The sequence below is a fragment of the Haliotis asinina genome, chromosome 4, assembly GCF_037392515.1.
Source record: "Haliotis asinina isolate JCU_RB_2024 chromosome 4, JCU_Hal_asi_v2, whole genome shotgun sequence".
Taxonomy (NCBI): Eukaryota; Metazoa; Mollusca; class Gastropoda; order Lepetellida; family Haliotidae; genus Haliotis; species Haliotis asinina.
Window position 1 is genome coordinate 41374165 of NC_090283.1, and position 26354 is coordinate 41400518.

General features: G+C 41.2%; 1 protein-coding gene across 1 annotated transcript; it reads left to right on the plus strand.

Annotated features, from left to right (window-relative positions):
- The first annotated feature begins 296 nt into the window (after positions 1 to 296).
- On the plus strand, positions 297 to 21648 carry LOC137281572 (amine oxidase [flavin-containing] B-like). The gene is made up of 15 exons (XM_067812884.1): positions 297 to 329; positions 1055 to 1129; positions 9299 to 9368; positions 9721 to 9815; positions 11227 to 11364; positions 11703 to 11807; positions 12577 to 12668; positions 13269 to 13410; positions 13715 to 13864; positions 14323 to 14482; positions 14855 to 14999; positions 15602 to 15659; positions 15839 to 15936; positions 16577 to 16688; positions 19437 to 21648. Exons 3-15 carry the CDS (start codon positions 9320 to 9322, stop codon positions 19632 to 19634), a joined length of 1542 nt encoding a protein of 513 aa, XP_067668985.1. The 5' UTR covers positions 297 to 329; positions 1055 to 1129; positions 9299 to 9319; the 3' UTR covers positions 19635 to 21648.
- The last annotated feature ends 4706 nt before the right edge of the window (positions 21649 to 26354 follow it).

Consider the following 26354-nt stretch of genomic DNA (forward strand, 5'->3'; position numbering starts at 1 on the left):
CATGTGCACCTCCTCAGCGATAATCCCTTCCACAATGGGGGTTTCAATTTCACTTTCTCATATATGCGCGACTGTGTATTAATTCATTAGAAACCTTGTCCTGTTGTCACATGCACATAAAATATACAAGTGAACGTAAACTCCTCAGCGATAATCCCTTCCACAATGGGGGTTTCAATTTCACTTTCTCATATATGCGCGACTGTGTATTAATTCATTAGAAACCTTGTCCTGTTGTCACATGCACATAAAATATACAAGTGAACGTAAACATACATGCATACCCCGGAAGCTACGTCAACAATGCAGAAAATCCCAGGTCCGGGTAGGTATGTCTCTCGCCTCTCACTTTGTCTTCCACGTATTACTTACAGTACGACATTTCAGGGTCAAAACATGCATGTACGTGTAAGGGTGCTGCCGTTGGTACTTCTACGCTAGCTTATGGGATGTGCGTCTTGTAAAGTATTCTTGACGGGGCGTAGTTCATAAACGTAGTGATATCACTTTGCTGTCATGTCATGTTACACAGAAACCCCTCGGTTGTACCGACGTTTGTGATACATTTTACGGGCAAGGTTTGGAAAGATTTGGCCAGCATGACATCATAATGACTATGTGCACAAGCTTGTACCTTTACGTTTGTGTATGCAATATGGATCTTATTAATTAGTGCTGGCTGGCAGAAACGCATTCATACGTTATGTTTACGACGAGGCTTAGCGATGATCAGAGACGCAGTAATGTTTACTGTTATATTGTACATAGAAATCGCTGGACTGTGTCGCCGTGTGTAACAGACCTTGAAAGTAGAGATATTTCCTGCATGACATCATGCTGACTGTATTCAGGAGACACACAGGTGGAAAGAGCTGACATTTGTAGTACTGGGCCTAGACTTTCAAAGCTCTTCTTAACGCTCAGATAGTCTCAAGTGCTTTACATTAACTTACGACTATCTTAACGCTATCTTAAGAGCTTCAAAAATCTAGTCCCTGGATTTCGACAAGGCCGTTGCAAGAGAGCTTTCTAGTAACCACCATCTTGTCCCCAGATTCATGTCCTTCTGGAAAGACGGGTGATCCGCAAATATAGAGGATATCCTGCTGAGAAGTAAATCAAGTTAAAGGTTTGTCATATTATATTTTGAGGGATTGCCTTAATTGGAAACAATTGAAATATTATGTTAACTATTTTGAAACATTCAGGAATATAATAAAGTTACAATACTTGTTCAATCTATGAATTTTCATTGCCTGGTTATAGATTTTTCAAAAACGCTGTGATTAGTATTTTTGATATTAACATTCGTTGCCTTTTCTAGCTGTAAATTCACCACTCCCTGAATCATATCTAAAAGAAACTTCAAAACTTTGCCATTTAAATTAAATCTAAAATTAGACCTATTTGTTTTTGCATGTTCAAGTCCACTTCAGCTTTTGCTCACAACCTCTTGCTAGAATAAATTTCCCTCGGTTTGTTACGAGAATGAATGAGTTTAATTTTGCGCCGCACTCAGCAATATACCAACTATATGGCGGCATTCTGTAAATAATCGAGTCTTGGCCAGGCAACCCAGTGATCAACAGCTGGAGTATCGGTCTGGGAACCGATGACACGCCAACCAAATCAGCAAGTCTGACCACCCGATACAAGTAGTCACCTCTCACCCTACCATAGTCACCTTTTTGAGTATTCAGCTGTACTCAACTACTCGTCGGCTCTTCTCCTGTGTTGGTTTATTGCAGTTCCTCGCCATCATCAGTCTTAGTATGATGCAGTCTCCGTGGCATCTTTGACAGTGATGTCCATAACAGGCATGAACATTGCTTTGTCGACACTGTTTCCATGCATTTGTGGAGCATGAATCCATGGAAGAGTCATAAATTTTTGTAATCCTATCCATGGAGTCTGACAAACTGTACACGGGTCTTCATTTTCCTTCCATCTTCAAGTTGAGATCTGCTATTGACAGTTGCTACTTCACAACATTCACCTTGACTGTCATGATTCAGGCTCTTGTTTGAAAGTATCAGTAAACTGGCCTCTTCTTTCAAACATTTATTGGATGGGCCCTTTTGGCACTGCTTCAGTTGAAAGGAGTATTGTCTTTCTCTTCAATGAGTAGCTGTACGCTGCATGAGACTCTTGTGCTTGGTAAGCTGTTTCTGTGTTGTGGTGTCAGAACGTAAAAGTTCTGACAGTATGGCTTTGGCCTGGTTGAAAAGTTCAGGTACCTCTTCAGTAGACACCTAATAAACTATCTTGAAAGGCACGTATTTCAAACTGAGGTGACTGAAACGCTCAGATAAAGCTTTTATGACAGGCTGTTTGCTTCCCCACTGGACATTTCATAACCATCCAACAGTTTGGCTTTTTCTTGTTCTGTCGTGTTTGCACATGAGTGATATTTTTGCCATGCTGTTTTACCCTGGTCAACCCTGCTCCATCCTTTTGGCAAGATTGACATAACGTCATCATGGAGCAGTCATATCAATACATCGGCTAAGAAAGTGTACAACAAGAGATGCTGTGAAAGAACCAAATAATGGGAGTCAGGACCTACATCTGTCAACAAAACTTCAATTGGTTTGAGGAAATATCATAAGTAACATATCAACACTGCTTTCCCAAACTCCATGTATGTCTAAGTTGTGGATGCATTAAAGAGATTGTCCTTGACAGAAGCAAACACTTGCCATTTGTAAATGCTTCCATCAGTATGTTCTGGGACATCACACACAAGAAGCACAGAAGGGATTGACTTGAATCTGAGAAGGGCATTATCAAGAGTCATTTGTTCCTTTCCTTTGAACACCACTACCCGCTCAACTCTGTCACAAGAAGCCAGTGGAGGATCTGGTGCTCTGACACTTATTCCGTGTCTGTCATCCATGCAGTACAATAGCACATCTTCCTGGTGTAAGCCTGCAAATTTCTTTTAACACTTCAACAATGTCATGCAATTATGACTCTAAGCAAAACTCTTGTCAATGCTTCTTGACTGAACTTGGTATTTGATGTTAATACCACCATTGTAGTGGTGGTGGGGACCTTGGATCTTTCAGCCAGTACTGGAATCTGTTCCAGGTTTCTGACCGAATGTTCACAGATGGCTTCAATTCTTTTCACTTCCTGTATCACATCTCGTATCGAAACACCAACAGGCAGGTTTCCATGAATGATGTCCCTTATGTCATCAGCTACACGGGAACACAACATGTAAAACTGTTTCAAAGGCATCCAAGAAAGGTTCATCCATCCATGGTATGGTAACATTATTCTCGCGAAGACCAATCACAAGTAAACTTGCGGATCATCAGGCAGGGAAGACTAGTTCATTCTTGCTTCAACGGCTTCAACAGCCTGGAATCTTGGCCAACTGACAAATTGCTTCTATGATAATCAGTCTTCATACTTATGGTATGATACATGAGGGTCTGCTTTGATATTGCGTTGCACTGAATAAGAAGTGAACACATGTATACATATATACATATAGAGTGTATACATGCATTTATATGTAAGCTACTATCAGCGGCACGTATGCATATCTCAGGCGTACCTTACGTCAGACGTGAAGCACTACACTAGGTTTAGGGACACCTTCCATTTACACGAAATGCACAAGCAAGGCTTAGTCACGGTGTAGCTAGGCCTGGCGTGACGGTTCTACGGCGTGCTATAGTTAGAACCAAAGAACTTGGCGGCATTCCTTGACCGATCCATGATGGCCGACATATACAGTGTATACATGACATGCGTGTGTATGTAAGTTGAGATTCGTGAGAGGCGTTAGAAGTTGGTGATTATATTAGACGTGTATTCAGGGCTACGTCTTGTCCCTTCTTCAGGTGATAAAAGGGGCAAGACGTAGGCCTTAAACGTCGTGTTATACACTATAGACAAAGCTGTCCTCCATATACTGGTCCGATATATCAGGTGATAAAAGGGGCAAGACGTAGCCCTTAAACGTCGTGTTATACACTATAGGCAAAGCTGTCCTCCATATACTGGTCCGATATATCAGGTGATAAAAGGGGCAAGGCGTAGCCATGAAACGTCGTGTTATACACTATAGACAAAGCTGTCCTCCATATACTGGTTCGATATATCAGGTGATAAAAGGGGCAAGACGTAGCGCTTAAACGTCGTGTTATACACTATAGACAAAGCTGTCCTCCATATACTGGTCCGATATATCAGGTGATAAAAGGGGCAAGACGTAGCGCTTAAACGTCGTGTTATACACTATAGACAAAGCTGTCCTCCATATACTGGTCCGATATATCAGGTGATAAAAGGAGCAAGACGTAGGCCTTAAACGTCGTGTTATACACTATAGACAAAGCTGTCCTCCATATACTGGTCCGATATATCAGGTGATAAAAGGGGCAAGACGTAGCCCTTAAACGTCGTGTTATACACTATAGACAAAGCTGTCCTCCATATACTGGTCCGATATATCAGGTGATAAAAGGGGCAAGACGTAGCGCTTAAACGTCGTGTTATACACTATAGGCAAAGCTGTCCTCCACATACTGGTCCGATATATCAGGTGATAAAAGGGGCAAGACGTAGCCCTTAAACGTCGTCTTATACACTATAGACAAAGCTGTCCTCCATATACTGGTTCGATATATCAGGTGATAAAAGGGGCAAGACGTAGGCCTTAAACGTCGTGTTATACACTATACACAAAGCTGTCCTCCATATACTGGTCCGATATATCAGGTGATAAAAGGGGCAAGACGTAGGCCTTAAACGTCGTGTTATACACTATAGACAAAGCTGTCCTCCATATACTGGTCCGATATATCAGGTGATAAAAGGAGCAAGGCGTAGCCCTTAAACGTCGTGTTATACACTATAGACAAAGCTGTCCTCCATATACTGGTCCGATATATCAGGTGATAAAAGGGGCAAGACGTAGGCCTTAAACGTCGTCTTATACACTATAGACAAAGCTGTCCTCCATATACTGGTCCGATATATCAGGTGATAAAAGGGGCAAGACGTAGGCCTTAAACGTCGTGTTATACACTATAGGCAAAGCTGTCCTCCATATACTGGTCTCATATATCATGGTGCTGCAAGTGGCACTTCTACGCTTGCTTATGGGATGTGAATCTTGTAAAGTGGCCTTGGTAGTGGCATAGCTTTGTTGGTAGGTGTTACTCACGCCTCTCACTTTGTACAATACATATACGGTAGACGTTGTCTCATTGGGACTGAAAAAACTACCCGGTTTAGACAAAGTGTTGGATTGTTGAGCTGATGGTAAATGTACAAGCTACGGATGGGACTGAGATTTTAAGCCGGTGTTGACAACTTTCCGGATTGGACACATACCACTTTTGACAGCTTCCACTGCATTACTGTTCAATATTTCAGTTTCAAAGCATGCATGTACGTGTAAGGGTGCTGCCAGTGGTACACCTCTACGCTTGTTTATGGGATGATGAATTGGTGAAGTAGTCTGGGCTGGGCGTGGTTCATAAAAGTGGTGTTATAACTTCGATGTTATGCTATGTACTCAGAAAGCGCTCTTTGTACAAATATTTCCAGCATGACATCATATTGACTGCGTACAGGAGACAAATGTATGTAATGTATACAATAAGAATAAGGTAGCTTTACTACCTGAGTGCTTTGATGCTGAATGTACATGCATAAATGGGATCTCTCATTGGGGTGAACAGCGTGAGGGTTAAGCAATGTGTTCTCACGATCGAGGAGATGATATGTATAGAATGTGCATGGTGTTGAAACGATGTGTGTGTGTTGTGCAGTTCAGCAAGGATAAATACAAAGGGATACAGAGTATGACTTAGCATGTTTATTTACATCACGAAGTAATGGAAATTCTAAGAAGCTTCGCGAAAAGATGAACAGTACTTTATCTGGCGATAATATACATGTTTCGAATGACGTAACTATGTTGACGACACTACTCCGTTCTCGTCTGCCCCCTCGTTATTAAACTACGCTTGGTTACCGATATATGTAGCTACCACGGACTCTCACTATAACTAGAAAAAGACAGATGTAGGAGGGGTCGCCTCAAAAGTAAAACCAGGACAGGTGTAGCAGACGATGGTTGGAGTCGGTCTTGGGGATAGAGATATCAGCTAATATAGGATAATCTTTGAGGGGAATTAAAGTGTGGAAGAACGTGGCATATATATCTAGTCGTGTCGATCGTATGCTACCTATGTTTTACTGGACATTTAAAACATTGTTGTTCTGTGGGTATCAGGCATCATACTCTTTTACATATCTCAACATAAACGTTATGAAAGAAAGAAACTTAAGATATTAATTTATGAACACTATCCAATATGGCGGAATGCGCACTTCGGCGTTCCTATAAGTGTATTTTCGAAAACATGACACCCGTTTCTGGGTTCATCGACTACGTTTCAGAATTATCATTACTTTTTATATGAAAACGTAATATGAGTGATGATTAAGATGCTGTTTGTGAAATTCAATAGTCCTAGTAATTATCCGATTTCATATTTCAAAACATACAGCGAATAAGGCTTAAATCGCGACATTTACAATGAAGGTTATTTTAGCCCAATCCCGCCCGCTCCCACGACCAATTAACACAAACACCAAACCTCAGTCCAAGAAAACCGACTCCAAATCCGCCATAGCCGGCCACACCCAAGATAACCCTGATTATGACATCCAATGGAGTAACGTCGATATTCTGAAAATCAACGGAGCAGACGACAAGATAAAACAAATCCTTGAATCCATGATCACCCACCCCTCAACCCCACCATGAAACGAGACAAAGGCTAGTTCATCTCCCCAGCCTATCACCCCTTAATCAAAGATCACCGCCGGTAATCCACCCACGGCTGCCAGGATTTCCTTTGCGTATTGTAATCACAACTGCATCCTTCAACCTACCTACTATTATCTCACTGTACATCAAACTCACATCACATCACAATCCATCACTCTGTACATCAGCCCAATCTGCTCAGATCACTTCCAGATACCCAGTGTGCATCAGCCTTCATAATTTTATATACTCCGCAAGCAGCAATGTATGTATCACATGCTTGATAACGGCGTAAGTACATACGCCGAAACGTCGTACTCATCAGAGTAAAATAGAACTTCGTTTTCCTTCATCCTTGCAACTTCTAAAATGCCTCTAAAAATAGGCAGGTTTTAGCGTTACAAGCCCCTTTTGTTTTATATATTTGTCGACATCGGAAAAAGACGACATAGGTATGTTGATTAACAGGCATCTCCAGTTTCCATGAATTGTACAAAAGGTTAGAATCTAACACTGTTTCTGAAGTACATTTTGGTATTATGCCTGCATGGACTCTTTTACCACTTGTGAAAACGTTTGAAATATGGTATTCTTCACTCAGTATGTCACGTTCTTATGTAAGTAAGAAACAAACAGTACTTTCAAAGAAAAAGACCCGTGAAGATCCGGGGTAGAATAGATCTTCAGCGTCCTGTGCATGTCACAAAAGTTAACTATACTTGTTGTAAGAGACGACTAACGGGATCGGGTGGTCAGGCACGCGGACTTGGTTGACACATCTCACTGGTTCCCCGTTGAGCAGATCGATGTTCCTGTTGTTGATCACTGGACTGGTTGGTCCTGATTCGATTATTTGCAGACCACTGGAGTGTTGCTGATGGCGGCGTAAAACTAAACTCACTCAGACACTCAAAAAATATAAACCGTATATCCTACATGGACGGATATGATACGAAAAAGAATACACGTAAATGATCCAATCAATCACATGAAAGAATGTCTGAAAGATACGCAAATTGTACTTTAGGATGGTGAAAGTGTAATCGTTGGTATACGGCAACTGTGTATACTCCTGTACAATACTAATGTGTGACATGTCTACCGATGGATTTTGCGAGGTCCTTTTCTTTGATTCAGGGATCGCTTGTACATAAATATGGGGTTGAAGCAACTCAGGATGATAGTGACAATCTGTGTATTGTCATATGTTTATATCGTTTTCATTGCCAGAGAAGAAGCCAGTAATGCCGATAATTATCGTTTCCTTTCTGCGTGATTTTGTGTCAGTCATGGATTCTCGCTGCACATACACTTTGACAACTTCATATAAGCATGTCACATTACCCAGTGTTTAAAACTACCTAAATTCCACGTAGGCAGCCGGACTGGTAAGTTTACAAAATTACCAGTCCGGACAAAAGCCTGCCTGTCCGGTTTTCAACAAGAAACTAAGAGTGCACATGTTTCGATTGGGTATCGCAACATGAACTGTCCAATCGAAAGTAGTTCAACATAATTTTCAGACTAAATGCACCTTAACACAAGCTGACGACAAAAGAACCTGTCTGATAATATGAAATACTTACTGATAGGGATAATAATAGACCCGTTTTGAAATTCCACAGTGCGAGAAAATAGACCGTTCCGCACAGTAGCGCAGACGGAAATTGTAAACGCTGAATCATTCTTATATTGTATCTGTTTTCAATTTGCCTTTTTCACAACGATACTGTCCCATGCGTATTCTGATTGACTGTAGCGTGTTACGAATAGACGAATGCTCTCTTTTGCGCTCAGTGTTCGTTTTAACATCCAATATCTTTCGTCTCATTTCACTCATAGGGGGCATAACAGTGATCAGTCGTCATTTAACAGCTAATGTACCCCTGTTTGTGAGAAGAATGGAGAAGATAGGAACACAATACTGTGGCGGTTGATACTGATGAAGAAGTCTTCTTGTTATGTGATAAGACACATAGTGTAAGGGTATTACAGACCAATAGATATCATATTGGGAAAGCGGGCAATAAGGTATGTCCACATATTTGCAGATGTGGAAGGTTTAACAGCTATTTTACGTTTCTCTGCTCGTAGTCAGGAATGTATGCAGAAATATATTACTTCCAATCAAAATATGATCACATCATGTTAAACTCGTGAAGATCTGGAATGGAATTGGTTTCAAGTAACCCATATTTGTTGAAGGAAGCGACATGTGGGGCCAAGTGGTCAGTTGGTTCGTTGGTTGGTAGATGCTTGTTATCGTATGCCAGCTGTCTAGACTAATGACCATGATACCAATCACAGGATTGTCTGGTTCAGACTCAATTACTAGTATTTATTGAGAGGCATTACACTAAGCTAGAAAAATCGAAATGTGTTAAATATCCAGCCCCAGCAAAACACATCCTGATGAACTGGGTAGTTCTATCATAATCACTGATTTACTTATCAGACGACAGCAGTGGCAATATTTTGATTTTTTATCTTCGTTTATAGAGTTTCTCTGAGCATCTGAAGATGGACGGCATTCGTGTGGATGTTGCAGTTATTGGCGGTGGTATCAGTGGTGAGGAAACTGTGTTGAAATTGCATATAGGACTCTCTGTTAGGGAGATAGTTTACGAGGTTTACTCTCTTACGACAATTACACAAATTACAAGCTGAAGGCATCTTAGCAGATGCTGTTAGCAGGAGTCCTTAACGTTTATTCACAAACATTAACACGAATTCTTTCACCATGATCATTGACGATTTCTCCTTTCACCAGGTTGTAACATAATTCTGTTTAGCAGCACCTGCTGTTAATGATTCCTCATATTGCAAACTGTGGTAAACTTGATATCATATGTTTAGTGGACCCTGTGTATCCAAGTTAACAGTTTTCCTGCTCATGTGAATTCTTATTGTCTTTCTTAAAGGACTGAGTGCTGCCTGTTTACTCAAGAAGAGTGGATTAAGTGTTGCTGTCCTCGAAGCCCAGGACCGTGTCGGAGGACGGTCCTACACAGTCAAGGTACAGGCACGGGTCTGGCTTAGTCTAGTCCCATCAGCTCCCTATCAAAGTCATTGTTAGTTGTAATTGTCTTCATTCTTCTGTGCCTCCTTCAACTCTGAAATGAACTCCAGATTACTCAACACATTGAAGTCAATTTACCCGAATATGCACACACAAGAACAGGTCATCTTTGTTTAGTTATTATCCTTCAACATTTCCTGGAAGGTAGTGTGCACGATGACAGCAATATCTCAAAAATAGCAACATGTGCGATGAAGTATTTTGAAAGGTATTTTACAGCACCTTAACACCAGAGCAGAGAGACAGCAAATGGTACGTTACAGATGGAACAGACACAAGAGCATGTGGCTAGGGCCATGGCATGGTGCAAACCCACCATCGGAAGACTGGTCACACGTCTACGACAGACTGACAGTACTGTCGATAGGTCAAAGAGTGCTAGGCTGAAGGTCTCTATACCCAATACGAAGACCAGTATTTACGAGTGTTGCGTTTGGGGAACCGATACACCACGTTGACACCATCCAGTCAGCAGACAGTCGGACCAGACGACTCCGCATTCATAGTCTGTATACCGATCGACCTTCCAAGGGCATGACGTTGGCGTGTCAACATCAACATGCCAGACTGGGATGAACCAGCACTGTGCCACACCGGCAGCAGTGAAACTGGCGAAGAGTGAACTTTGGTGACGAAAGCAAGTTCCAGCTCTTCAAGATCTGTCCCTATCTGAACACCTTTGGGAATAACTAGGACGTCTTGAACTTTTGACGAGGAACGCTTTGGCTGCTGCTCTGCTGAAGGAGTGGCGTCGGATCCCTAATGAAGATGTCAGACGACTCAGCTACTCAGTTCGACGTCGGGGTCGGACCTGCATCAGTGCTAAAGGTGGCCACACCTGTCATTGAACAAAATGTGCTGCCCAGAAAGTTGTGAAAATCCCAGTCGACTCTGCATTGGTGATCGAACATTGGACAATGCACCCCAGTGTCATTAATGTGATCTTAGATCACGAGCGGCCTAGTTTTTGTTCTCGTTGTCATCAAGTACTGAATGATTGATTTTGCAATATAGCATTTAATGTTACCGTATTTAGCTTTAGTCTTTTCTCAGACCAGCAAAATATTTGCTAGCGTTTCTTTTGGACATTAGTTTATTATTAAGTCGTTAACATACGGGCTACCTGGATGTTGCTGTAGGTTATCCACCACTTGTTTTACTGACCGTAATTTCAGAAACCATTGCAATGATGTTATCAACATTGCCAACAAGAAGATACGTTTGTGTGTTTTGTCTATGTGTCGATTAATTACTTTTCATTATAGGTGAAACTCGGGCTTACCTTTTAATCAGGATATATTTTCTATCTGTGATCAATGTTTTGTTGAAGTGGATTGTTTAATTGTAGGACCCAACTCACGGCTGGGTGGATGTGGGCGCGGCCTACGTTGGACCCACCCAGAACAGAGTGTACAGACTCATCAAGGAACTTGGACTACAAGTATACAATGTCAATGAGGATTACAAGACTATCCTGTATACTCATGTTAGTGACATATCTTGAACCCATTTGTTATGACTTGTATTTTTACGTCCTAAGTCAGCGAGTCTGACAACCCTTAGTGAGGCTGAAGACAACATCTTATAAATGACAACGATTATTAAGATATTCTCAACATTTCTAGTCTTTTAGGATTTAACGTTTCAATGACCATAAGAAGAAAACATATCACCTTGACTTTTGCAAAGAGCAAACCAATATTGTGGACATAACGTAAATTTTGAATTTTCTTGAATTAGATACACTGTAAGGAACTGATTTAATGGACAGTCACAAAGGTACTACCTGCATACTTGTGTCATGTGATGTCTGAATATTTTCAGGGTTCCTGGTCAGCCTTTAAGGGAAGAATGCCAAGTCTGAGAAATCCTTTCAGCTACCTTGATTATAATAATGCAATGAGAACCATTGACAAGATGGCTAAACAGGTGCACTGCAACGCAATTGCTTGATGATTTATTATCTATTTTTTACAATTGCCTTCTCAAGAAAAAACGATTGACAAAACCAATACTTCTACTGTTTGGCTACCTTTCCATCTCAAAGTATATCTACATAATATATTTCGAAACCTCTGAATATTCAGAATATTTTGAACTGATGTCCAAATCTTCACAAAGAAGTACCTGAGTACTGCAGCAGTTTTGGTCATTTCATGGAAGACATTCTACTGAGAGTTACCTGCCATTGCATTCCCATTCTCATACTCCTGAGGAGAAGTAATTTTGGGAAAAGTAGCATTCACACAATATCTTACATTGTCAATATACATTGTCTTTTCCAAGCAGTTAATATTTGAGGTGTGTGGAGAACGAGTCGGGTGTGCATCTCATTCTTCTCTAATTATTCTCTCAGTCAACTGGATGCAGAATTCACAATGCTTCTGAGAATGTTCTTAGTTTTTCACTTAAATTTCCTTAAGAAGGCTTAAGTTTAAGAAACAATCTTAGTTTCTCTCTTAACGCAAACTGCGAAAACATCTTAGCCAAAAAACGGTTACTACAACTTCGAAAGTTTGTAAGAAGAAATCATGAGCACTATGGGATCATATGTACCAGTATTATCGGTGCGCGTTTCGTTTCCATGACCCGCCATATTGGATAACTAAGAATTTCAGTTGTTTCTTGTCACCCTTTGAAGATCTATGAACATGAACCAGGTGACAATGGAATGAACATAGTAGTGTGCTGGTTGCAGGTGCCCGTCGAAGCTCCCTGGAAGGCAGCCAAGGCGAAGGAGTGGGACTCAATCACTGTACAGGAGTTCATCGACTCTATTTGCTGGACCAGGTATTATATAACTAGTGTGATAGTGTAAGAGGTGTGACGCCATAACGGTTTACAGTTCTGACGTCACAGTATGAATACCTCTGTCACAATAGTATCAGACCTTGCTTGACTCATGGAAAGCAGAGAGTCATCACTCTGTAGGCAGATTTTATCAATTTGTTTTGGAGAACAATAAACAGGCTAGCTATTCTCGAAACGTTCGTATCCCTACGAACGTCTTAAGCCCATTCTTAACACATTGGCTACGGTCAAAGTTAAGAATTCTTAGGGCCACGAACGTTTCGAGAATAAGGGTTCAGAATACTAAAGTCGCTTCCGTAAAATACCACTTTGATTATACCCGTGAAAGTTTTAGTATCAAACTCGCTTTCGCTAATTTGACACCAAATCATTAACTCGTACAATAAATATGACATTATACAGAAGGCCGTGTAGGATCTTCTATATGCCTCTCATCCTGATGGTGGTTACAATTAGCATTTAGAAAGAGTAAAAATCACTGTTAGAACTAGAGAATTACTGTTTTTGAAAAAGACGATGTTTGCTCTTGCACCTTCAAGTCCATTGAGGCTACTGTTTTCTCTTTCTGTTATATTTCAGGGAAGTGAAAGGAATACTCAAGATATTCATCAACGCTATTTTTACATCCGAGGACCATCAGTTGTCCCTTCTATACTTCCTCCAATATATCCACGGTGGTCATGGTTTCAACAGGATATCTCTCATCACTAACGGAGCACAGGTAGAATGTTAATTTCAGCCTGCACACCATCGACAATGACCTCAATGTCAGTATGGTTGAATGTTAGTATCAGTCAGCCCTTAACTCACAGTGACCTAAATGTCAGCATGTTGTCTCTCATAAGTGATGGAACACAGATAGCCTGATAGTCTCAGTCTGTACTCCATCCATACAATGGATACAATGTGGATACAGTAGAAACAGGCTGTCCCTAATCAATGATGTACCACGCAATGAATGTTAGTCAAATTCTCGTGAACTATGCAAGATCTGTCGTGCTTACCCCTTGTTTATGTCTTCCAAGGAGAAGAAGATCGTTGGTGGGACCCAGCAGCTGTCTGCGGGGATGAGTGACTGGCTCGGTGCTGATGTTCATCTCAACTCCCCAGTCACCAGCGTCACACAGGATGGTGCAGGAGCAATTGTCCAAACCGTTGATGGGAAAGTCGTCAAGGTCGGTAATTCACACTTGCCACACTGGTGTTATCTTTCTGCATCATGCTCCCTGGATCAATGGTTGAAGCATAAAGCTCTGTAAACCTGACTATTGGTATAAGATGCATCGGAAACACTCACATAAACTGCTTGAGAAATGGTGATAAGGGTACAATGACAAGGAAATGGGCAAAAAATGTCACTGTAACTGCATATCACCGATAGTGATACAAAACCTATCAAAACTGAAATACAGTAGAACCCTAATGTCTCGAACACGGTTGTGTCGAACACATCTCTCAGTCGTTGCCAAATTTCCCTCACTGTACCATTACTCTATGCTGATGGATGTATCGAACATATCGACGTTGAACTGTTCCCTTGGTCCCAACGTGTTCGACACAACTTGCTTGCACTGTTATTATAAAATACCAAACTGTCTCGGGTGACTTAAGGAGTGTTTTCTCTTCCCCTCAGTGTAAATACGTGATCAGCGCCATGCCACTGCCGCTGATATCCAGAGTGCACTTCACTCCTCCGCTACCTGGTCTCAAGGCCCAGTTGATTCAGCGAGTCCCCATGGGCTCCATCATCAAGACAAACATGTTCTACAGCACCCCATTCTGGAGAGAGCTTGGTGAGCACATGTCACGATATATGGAACTGATAGCTGGTCTGCTGTTATTGATGAGTTTACAGATCCACGTGGAAGAGCTAAATATCTACATGGCATAGCAATGTTTCATCACTCGTATTTTGATACACATTTAACATGCAATGGAGTGTTTCCAATTAGTTATGTTACGAGTACAAATGTATATGCCACAACATTGCTGCATTTATTTTTAATGATGCATAATGATACAGATCTAAGAGACAAATGAGGTTTTCGTCACTGGTAATGTTACAAATCTAAATGACACATCAATACTACATTTCTAGTGATATACAACGTTACAGATCAAGGTGGCACAGTAGCGTTTCATTACTAGTGATGTTTGATTTACAGATCTGAGTGGAATGGCTTCGAGTGATACAGGGCCATCTGCTGCATGCTTTGATGACACAAAACCAGACGGCTCCCATGCTTCGATCATGGCCTTCATCCTGGCTGACAAGTGTCGTAGCCTGAGTCAACTTACAAAGGAAGAGAGGTGGGTCAATGTTATGTCAGTCATCTCTATCAAAATAGCCTGCAAATAGAAGGGTCTGCTCCAGGAGAACCACCAGTTTATAACATGGTCAGCATCCATGTCCATCAGTGTGCCATGTCAAATTGTACAATATGTTCGCCGAACTACTACTACTACTGCTACTACTACTACTACTACTACTACTACTACTACTACTACTACTACTACTACTACTAGAAACTACACAGGTTGTTAAATCCAATGTTCAATCACTTCTGTGGAGGATGAACATTGTGATATTGGGATAATCACCACACGTAAATGATTATATACATGAACAGCATGCAGTTTGTCTTTTAATCTAAAACCTTCTAGCGGTTGTTTACAGTGTATGTCATGGTTTTCTTCAGACATGAGACAGTCTGTTTTGTACTTGCTGGAATAGTATTTCAGTATATACTGGACAAAAAAAGTTAGGGATATTTGTAAACTTTGAACTTTTGAATGATGGTGTATTTATTCATTGACATACTGATAAAATATTAGCCATAAAAGTACTAGTACCCCTACATGATTTTGTCCAGTATATTATATCAGGATAATATTGTTATACATCGTTTCAGAAAACAGAAATTGTGCCAGCAGTTTGCAGAACTATTCAAAAGCAAGAAGTTTTTGGAGGTAATGAGTTTGATGTTTGTGAATAGTTTCAGTGAGATATGCAATATCTAGTCATGTTATTTATGCTCTTTAATGTTTCATGGGTACATTCTAGAAAAGAGAAGAATATATTGGGTTCATGCAATTTGACATCAGTCATCTTTAGACTTTTCTTACTGCTCAAAACAATACTTCTTCAGCCTGTGGGATATGTGGAGAAGAACTGGATGGATGATGAATATTCTGGGGGGTGCTACTCGGTCACACTTCCTCCTGGAGTACTGACAGAGTATGGAAGGTAAGCTGTACCACGTTACACTAGTTCCAGAATTCTGGGTGCAGAGGGATGGGGTGGTGGTGTGGGGTGGTGGTGTGGGGTGGGGCATGACATAGTCACATGTCACTCCAGAGTACTAACACAGTGTGGGAAGAAAGTGAAATGATATTACACTTGATAACATATTACACCATCCTCTTGCACAATATGGACGGACGTGAATTAGACTCGTAACACTGTTTCAGTATTCAAGTGGTGCTTTGTCGTTGATGCTACGGACGGGTTGAAGTGTGGATTGTATTCCTTGTGAGATAATGCTGTTTCAGCACAGTAGTGCTTCCTTCACAAAGCGATTACTTCATTGCCCCTTCCAAGGGAGTGGACGCGTATCAAAATGTGGTAGGCAGCTTCATGTTTGCACTTCCCTTGAGTGCTTGTATAGAATGGAACGTACAGGCTTAATGCAGTATGCAGTATTCAAGTCTACAACGACATTAGGTACCTGTCACCATACCTTGCTCTGATATAAACCCTTTGACTGTTGAGTCTGATCATACGAGTGTACATTGCTTTGTCATGCCAACTAAAGATGATTGTCAGATTCATTAGTGTTATTTCAGTCGAGACATATGTTATGCATATGAAGAAATGTTTTCTTCAGGGAGATCAGGAAGCCATACCACCGTGTGTATTTTGCTGGAACAGAAACAGCTACAGAATGGTTGGGATACATGGAGGGAGCAATCCAGGCTGGGGAGAGAGCAGCCAGAGAGGTGGGTGAGACATGTTGATAGGGAGAGGCACTGGTGTAGAAATGGGTGACACCTGCGTTGACACAGGTGACACTAGTGAAGACATGAGAGCTACTGGTGTAGACATGGGTTACACAGGTGTAGACATTGGGGTCACTGGGTGTAGACATCGCGGCAAATGGTAGACATGGGTGACACTGGTGCAGACAGGGAGGTCACTGGTGTAGATGTGGTGACCACCGGTGTAGACATGGGTGTCACTGGTGTAGATGTGGTGACCACTGGTGTAGACATGGGTGACACAAGTGAAGACATGGGGCAACATGGGTTACACAGGTGCACACAGAGGGGTCACTCGTGTAGACTTTGGGTGACACTGGTGTAGACATGGGTGTCACTGGTATAGATGTGGTGACCACTGGTGTAGACATGGGTGTCACTGGTATAGATGTGGTGACCACTGGTGTAGACATGGGGCAACATGGGTTACACAGGTGCACACAGAGGGGTCACTCGTGTAGACTTTGGGTGACACTGGTGTAGAGATGCAGGTCACTGATGTAGACAGTGGGTGTCAGTGATGTAGACATTCAGGTCACTGGTGTAGACTTGGGTGACACTGATGTAGACATAGGGGTCACTGTTGTAGATGTACGTGGTGACCACTGTCTACATGGTATAGAGATGGTGACCACTGGTGTAGACTTAGGAGACACTGGTGTAGACATGGGTGTCATTAGTGTAGACTTGGGGTGACACTGGTGTAGAGATGCAGGTCACTGATGTAGACAGTGGGTGTCAGTGATGTAGACATTCAGGTCACTGGTGTAGACTTGGGGTGACACTGATGTAGACATAGGGGTCACTGTTGTAGATGTACGTGGTGACCACTGTCTACATGGTGTAGAGATGGTGACCACTGGTGTAGACATGGGTGTCATTAGTGTAGACTTGGGGTGACACTGGTGTAGACTTGCAGGTCACTGGTGTAGACATGGGAGACACTGGTGTATACATGGCTGACACTGATGTAGACATGAGGGTTACTGGTGTAGACATGGGAGACACTGGTGTATACATGGCTGACACTGATGTAGACATGAGGGTTACTGGTGTAGACATGGGAGACACTGGTGTATACATGGCTGACACTGATGTAGACATGAGGGTTACTGGTGTAGACATGGGTGACACTGGTGTATACATGGCTGACACTGATGTAGACATGAGGGTTACTGGTGTAGACATGGGAGACACTGGTGTATACATGGCTGACACTGATGTAGACATGAGGGTTACTGGTGTAGACATGGGTGACACTGGTGTAGACATGCAGGTCACTGGTGTAGACATGCGAGACACTAGTGTAGACATGAAGGCCACTGGTGTAGACTTGGGTGACACTGGTGTAGACATGCAGGTCACTGGTGTAGACCTGGGGTGACACTGGTGTAGACATGCAGGTCACTAGTGTAGACTTGGGGTGACACTGGTGTAGACATGCAGGTCACTGGTGTAGACCTGGGGTGACACTGGTGTAGACATGCAGGTCACTAGTGTAGACTTGGGGTGACACTGGTGTAGACATGCAGGTCACTGGTGTAGACTTGGGGTGACACTGGTGTAGACATGCAGGTCACTGGTGTAGACTTGGGGAGACACTGGTGTATACATGTCTGACACTGATGTAGACATGAGGGTTACTGGTGTAGACATGGGTGACACTGGTGTAGACATGAAGGTCACTGGTGTAAACGTGGGTGACACTGGTGTATACATGGGTGACACTGGAGTAGACTTGGGGTCACACTGGTGTAGAGATGCAGGTCACTAGTGTGGACTTGGGTGACACTGGTGTATACATGGGTGACACGGGTGTAGACATGCAGGTCACTGGTGTAAACTTGGGTGACACTGGTGTATACATGGGTGACACTGGTGTAGACATGAGGGTGACTGGTGTAGACTTGGGGTGACACTGGTGTAGACATGCAGGTCACTAGTGTGGCCTTGGGTGACACTAGCGTAGACGCGCGTGACACTGGCGTAGACATGAGGGTGACTTGTGTAGACATGGAGTGACAATGATGTAGACATGAGGGTCACAGGTAAAGGGAAAGGTCAAAGAATCAGAGATTATTGGTACAGACACAAGGTGGGAGGTCACACGAGTAGACATGAAGTGGAGGTCACAGGTGTAGTCATGAAGTGGGAGATCACAGGTGTTGCCGTGGACTGGGAGATCACAGGTGTAACCATGGAGCGGGATGGTAACGGGAGTAGAAATGGAGCGGGGGATCACAAGTGTAGACATGAAGTGGGAGGGTAAAGGGTGTAGACGTGGAGTGTGGAGGGAAGGGGGTAGAGATCACAGGTGTAGACATGGAGTGGGGAATCACATGTGCAGCTGTAGACATCGGGAAGGGGTCACAGGTGTGGACATGGAGTAGGGTCACAGATGTACACATGGTGTGGGAGATCACAAGTGTAGACATTGAGCGGGGGATCATTGGTAAGGACATGGACTGGGAGATAACAGGTGTACACGTGGGATGGGAGATCACAGCTGTAGACATGGAGAGGATGGATGGGCGAGGGGGAATTACAGGTGTAGACATGACGTGGGAGCTTACGGATGTATGGGTGATCCCTGTTTAGTGAATCAATCGTGCTCACAATATCCTTGTGTAAATTCAACTTCAGGGATGATAACAGTACATCCACATTCATTTTAACGGATTACTTGAAGAAACAGTTTGTTATGTGCAGGTGTTGTTTGCTGAGGGAAAGATACAAAAATCAGAGATTATGCAAGATGAACCAGAATCAGAGGACTTCCCTGCCAGTCCCATCACGACTTCATGGATGGACCGGAACATGCCGTCTGTGACTACCGTGGCTGTCAGCGTAGTGCTGGCTGGCTGTGTTGCTCTAGTGGCAGTCATTCTCCACATGCTGGGGTACTGATATCTTTGTTTAAATCCACACAAAGCAAACAGTCTAGCTATATGTCAGTGAAAGGCAATCCAGTGATTGACATGTTGACATTAACTGTTCTCTTGAGACAAAATGACATCTGTGATGGAGGTCGGTTCTAAGCATGATAAACCTAGTGGATAGACCTTTGTGTGTGATAGGGTTTCCTGGTGACACGCAATCAATCAGCAAATGTTGGGTTCGGGTTATTAATCTGCTTATGCTGTAATAGTCTACCCACACACCCTTAAAACTAATATTTTTGAAGAAATGTTTTCATTGTTCCTTGTTTAACACATCAAAGTGCTTTCATTTATTTATCAATTTCCTTTCCATCACCTATTAAGACTAAAAGTGGAAATATTGTCTTAACAATTACCAATAAATACATGTTTTTAAATGTTCAGAGGATTTTCATAAGCGTTTAAGTATTGTATTGTTGTTTTGGCATTTGTTTGAAGTAGGGTGTTTGTAATCAGATGGATCTTGCATTTGCCTAATGTAATCACTTTACATGTCCCTAAGCATTTATGTATTTTATTGTAATTAATCAGCTATATAATTTGTTTACTTTGAATGTTTTGTGAAAATTAACATATAGCTACTTTATATTGACGTGACATTTTTTATTTAATATTCACTAAGTATAACAGTATACATAACATTATATTAATGGACATTTCTGATGCACCTTTTCCACACACATATGCATGGTCTGTAGATATATGAGACATAGTCACTGTACATCTTTGAAGTGGTCACACAAACCTTCATGAGACATAGTCACTGTACATCTTTGAAGTGGTCACACAAATCTTCATATAATTAAGATGTCATTTGTGTGAATTCACATAACTTCAGTATATTCATAGCTGAAAATGTCTTACAAAATCCACAAGAGATGCTCGAGAGTATATCCGTGAACAGAAAAGTTGAGTGTTCATTGCCCGCTTGCAGCTAAGGGGAAATAATCACACAATAGCTATACAATAATGATTCAGCTATATTTCTGATGCATAGAACACTCTGGTTTTGAACACAATTTCAAATCTATCTACCTTTGTTCTTTTTCCCAAATTGTTCTTTGTTTTGTTTTGTTTTGATAATTTCTTTAGAGATAGCACAGCTATATTGATGATCAACTTCTTTATTCTAACAACTTCGACGTTTCGGTTCTGACACCGTTTTCAAGCATGAAAAATTTGCATGTCCATATAAAGAACTTGATCATCCAAATAGTTGTGTCATCTCTACACTGGCAACTACTAATATACGACTCCAGTTAATTTCTTTTTTCATATTTTGGTTATATTCCACATGTATGTGCACAGTTGTAAGGACCTTGGCAGGTTTCAAGATATTGTTGTTCTAAACTTAAAGATCAAGTTCCATTAGCTTTAGAAATGACATACACATGACATTTGATTGGTGCAGTAGTGCTCTAACAGGTTTTTCAGCCGCTTATTAACGGGATGGCCTGAAAGTCGGGCCAAGAAAAGTCGGCTTACTACTTGTTTAGCAAGCAAATCAGCAATCTCAGACCAAAATTCCCCACTCATCGAATCAAGTTCGACGAATTCGAAGTCCTGTCAACCAAAAACCAGGACAAAAAGGAAACTGCTGGACGCCATCGATATCCGCTGCCACAAACCTTTGATCAATAGAGACCAAGGATACTACATAGCATCGACATATGAAGAACTATTCAAAACATAGACTATCTAAGCATTGTGTCTATTTGTTGTTACTACTTAATCCCACTCGTCATTGGAATCATCACTAGTGCTCTTTGTTATTTTTGTTCCCTACTGGCCTCTTCCAGTTATGCACCACCTGTTTATTCTATCACATGCTGTTATCGATATTAATCCGCTGTTTGTCACAACATGCCATGTATGTGATTCATCTCACAGTTTGGTTGTATTCACATTTAGCTTTGCATCAATGTAAGAAATTACAACGAAACGTCTCTCAACGTAATAAACAAGAAGCTGTAATCCACAAAGCTGTACGTTTCATTTTTGAGACAAGTCGGACCGGGCCACCGGGTAATACAAAAAAGGGACTGTAGAATATTCAAACGAAATCTGCACATTTGGGAAGATACACTTACTGGCTTCACAAAAGCATGGTTTTATTGAAAATGTGTAGTTAACAATGACATTGGGATTCCTAATGAACCTTTAGGTCTCATATTTTTAAGATATTGATGTTAAAGAGAGGTTGATATTGACGAGTCTTAGTAGTCAAATATGACATGATTATGTATATTAAAAGAAAACACAATTTTATAATATGTTATGAAGGATCAAACAAAGCATACATTCACACACACAAAAACTGTCATGAATTTTATACCACACAAGCTGTTTGGGGAATTGGCTCGCTTGGCAAGAGGTATGACTATACCAACCCAAAACACAACACAACACAACACATGAGTAAAACAAACAAGGAGTTTAATACACAACAGTCACAGGATGATTTTTACATGATAATTCAATAGTACTATGTTGCAATTATATTTATTAATCAGCTTTCAAAGAACATAAACATCATACACAGATTCGTTATACACACGATATTAACCACGATACACATTCAAAAGTATACAACGTAATGTCATTGTTGAATACTCTACACATCAAGCCAGAGGGCGTTTATACAATCTACATAGTACATAGTTACAAAACAGCATAGTGTTCACAGCGTAATATAATAGATAAAATATGTCACATACAACCTAACGGGCGTTCATGCAGCACGGACAGCACAGTGCTGATAACGCAATGTTCGACGCACTTTATACAATCCAAAATAGCCACAAAACAATGTAAAGTTAAACATTATCAAATACGGAGTAGTTGAAAAATACATTTAACGACGCCACGTTTCACATATACCTAACGGTTGTGGCAAGGGTCGGAACATAAAGTATCATCAATAGATTACAGTTAATTCCGAACATCAGTGGCAACGATTTGTCAAAGTAGGAGAAAGGAAAGTTTCTCACCTGAGTAAAACAAACAATTTTGTTTAATACACAGCAGTCACAAAATGATTTGTGACTGTGCCATCCCTGTTTTATACGTATTCCAATTATCATTTCTAATCCCATTTTCTGATAAAACTGACGATATACTTGTTGCTGTGAATTTCAGTTGCTATATCTTAATCCCATTGCCTAATTCGATTGACGATAAGGTGCCTACTGCACAGTTAAGTTACTTTATTGACGAGTTGATGAGTGAAGTTCACACTGAATTCGATTAGCCTATCTCTATCTGCTGACCATACAAGATACTGGTCTCGGACGTTCGTTTGACAGTGTGACCCATGGCCAACTGACGATTGTGAAACGTGGTCAGTTAGTCTGTGATATTTCTGTATTTCATTAGCACACACTGCCATCAAATCTTCAGAAACACTGTGCGTTTTCTCCATGTTAATATATGCATATGCGCTTATTTACTAGTACACACGAAAAACAAAATGGTATTATATCATAAGTCATGTACCTAAATACCACTTCATAAGTAAACTAAAAGTGAAGCCATTTTCTCTCTCCGTTCCCAACGACTGCCGGAAAAAAATCCTTTGGAACCAAAACCACCAACACAGCCTCAATTGCTTAATAGTCTCTCTTCGGTCCGACTTGGCCGGTCATGTTAAACACAATATAAACCGGACACGTTTCTAGAAATGTGTCCAGATAACTAGATTGGTATCATATTTCCCTACATATCGCCCCACAGAGTCTCAAAGTGTAGGATCTGAAGCAAAACCTTCGCTCAAAGTGAGGCCCTCTTTTCCATACATTCTCAACAAAGACACTGTACCACAAGAGTTCGGTCCGCCTTGGCCCGAGCTCTCAAAATCATCTGAATGCCTAACATGTATCCTCTTTTGTGTTTAAATCCATATATTAGTATTATATATACTTACATATTACATTGCAGGGATTCATTTGGCCCTGCGCCATGCTTAAATTACGCAAAATGTTAACAAATGACGCAAATATTTTAATTAGCATGCATACCTGGGACGGACGTGAAATTATTATAAGGAATAAAGAGAATACGACTGTGTCAGTGAAGACTTCACATTTGCAAGAAACATTAATAGACAAGCTTGTTTACCTTTTCAGTTCAAATCCATTTTTGATGAGCAATGTAATATATGCATGGATTAAGATTACAGAGAATATTTATCTCGTAAACAAAACCGGAAATAGCTATCAGCTGTAGACACGTATCTGGGCGGTCTTACCCAACAACATAACGAATGGCAAATGCACAGGTTATCAAGTGCCTTTGTTGAGAATGTATGGAAAAGACAGCCTCGCCTTGAACAACGTTTTTGCTTCAAATACTACACGTTGAAACTCTATGAAGTGATATGTAGGTAGATATAATACTAATCTAGTTATCTGGACACTTTTCAAGAAACACGTGTCAGGTATATATTGTTCCGTTTATAGACCCAGAGCAATACAAGACTCAATAAAATCAAAATAATTATCCATACAAAATGTTTGAGGCCAGAGAGAGTTTCTTCACAGTAGGCTATGGTGATCTCCACACTTTGAGGCAAATCCCCAAACATACTGGAAAAAACCCCAGCTCACCAATACGTTTGTCCTAGTGAAACCGGCATTTGTTGTCATGATAAAGAACGTCTGTATGTCGACGTCCGACATGGAAGAAGCTGCAAGAGGGTGACGATGCAGGACATTAGATATTCGAAGTACTGCCCTGGATGACAATGCAGTGTCCACGAGAATCAAAGTACACGAGTGCAAATCTCAAACAGATTTCAATATAACCAAACGGCACCGTCTCATTGCCTTGACCATTCTTGCCTTCACTTCATGCATGTGTATTATGTTGCGAGGCATTTAACATCATTATCATTAGGCACCTTGTCAGTAACAGTCAAGTTCCAGAAACAAACTGCTGTTTCGGCTCCGAAGTCCCAACCATTGTGATGCAATTCAAATTATACCTTGGATGATAAACCAGTGACAAAATGAGCGGTTCATACGAAGTGATAATACAAATAATCGCAAACTACTCTTTGTGCACATCTCGATTATAAAGAGGTGCAGTTACAATACAACACAGCGCATGTAAATCTGGGTGTAAACAAACTCTTGGATTCGAAGAAGTACGTATGATCTAATGACTCCATGCCCCCGGCGAATTCCGGAAGTCTGCTTTTTTCGCTTTGAAAACAATGGTTTCCTATAGATTCTTCAACAACAATAATGTTTCAAATCCTCCTGTTTTGTATATGATTGTCCATTTCTATTCATCTCATCTCAGGGCTGAGGTGTAAACGCTTATTCTTTTTTAAAAATATACTGGACAAAATAAGTTGTCCATATTTTTATTTTTATGACTGATATTTTATTAGTATGTCAGTGACTAAATAATCATTAATCAAAATTTCAAAATTTACAGATATCCCTAACTATTTTTGTCCAGTATATATGCACATCGGTGGAAAGTGATCTGTAACAAGTCACCTCGGCCGTGACGTGAAATGAAGTGGCGAACATGTAAACTGCACAGATATCATTGTACGACTTACATCTATAAAATTATTTACAGTATTTGGAATAATATTTTACTTGAGTTCAATATTACGAGCAAATTATGGAAAACAGACATCACTCATACTTAACAGCTGGTTTACATGGAACGCTTAGAGACATTGGTATGTCAAATTTTATACAAATGAAAAAAAGTGTGATAATAAGAACCCTCCGCTGAAGAACATGTCGTATATGGGAACGTCAGGTTTTACGTATGATGAGTGAGTGAGGTGAGTTTACGCCGCACTCAGCAATATTCCGGCTATATGGCGGCAATCTGTAAATAATCGTGTCTGGACCAGCCAATCCAGTGATCAACAACATGAGCATTGATCTGCTCAATTGGAAACTGGAGTGTGTTGGAGTGAGTCAGTTGTGTTTACGCCGCACTCAGCAATATTCAAACTATATGGCGGCAGTCTGTCAATAATCGAGTCTGGACCAGAAACTCCAGTGATCAACAACATGAGCATCGATCTGCTAAATTGGAAACCAATGACATGTGTCAACCAAGTCAGCGAGTCTGACCACGCGATCCCTTTAGTCGCCTCTTACGACAAGCATAGTCGCCTTTTTTATTCTACCCTGGACTTCACGGGGCTTTACACATGAAGTGGAATGGTAGATGTCGACATGGTACAGTGCACTGAAACCAGCCGAAAGTATTGAGGGATGTCATCACTGAGAACAAACATAACAGTGGTGAAGGCTGTCTTGAGTACTCCAGTGATAATCATGGCTTGGTGCAGCTTGGTCCATAGACGTCGGGGGTGAATTACTGAAACATGACCGATACTGACATTACTTTTGAGTGGGCTTGATTGTAAACTACATACATCTAATACCTAATGTATTCACGGTTATACCAGGTAGATTAGAACTACAATAGCGAAATATTGTACGTTGTGAATTGGCTTTGTTTTTCCTTATATAGCACACGTGTGTGTGTTCGTGCGCTGTGTAAGGGGCCGCTCTCATAAGGACCGTCTATAAATATTCTTGTCTGGACCAAGCAGTCCGGTGAACAGATTCAATAAGCATCTGGGACACGATGACTAGTGCCCATCAAGACAACCAGTTGCTCGCTTCTTAGGACAAGCAAGAGTTGCTGAAGA

What these genes read in the sequence shown, in the direction of transcription:
- LOC137281572 (XM_067812884.1), top strand. Translation starts at nt 9,320, where the DNA reads ATGGACGGCATTCGTGTGGATGTTGCAGTTATTGGCGGTGGTATCAGT. An exon ending in AGACTATCCTGTATACTCAT is followed by an intron (nt 11,365 to 11,702) that starts GTTAGTGACATA and finishes GAATATTTTCAG; the next exon opens with GGTTCCTGGTCAGCCTTTAA. An exon ending in TTGACAAGATGGCTAAACAG is followed by an intron (nt 11,808 to 12,576) that starts GTGCACTGCAAC and finishes TGCTGGTTGCAG; the next exon opens with GTGCCCGTCGAAGCTCCCTG.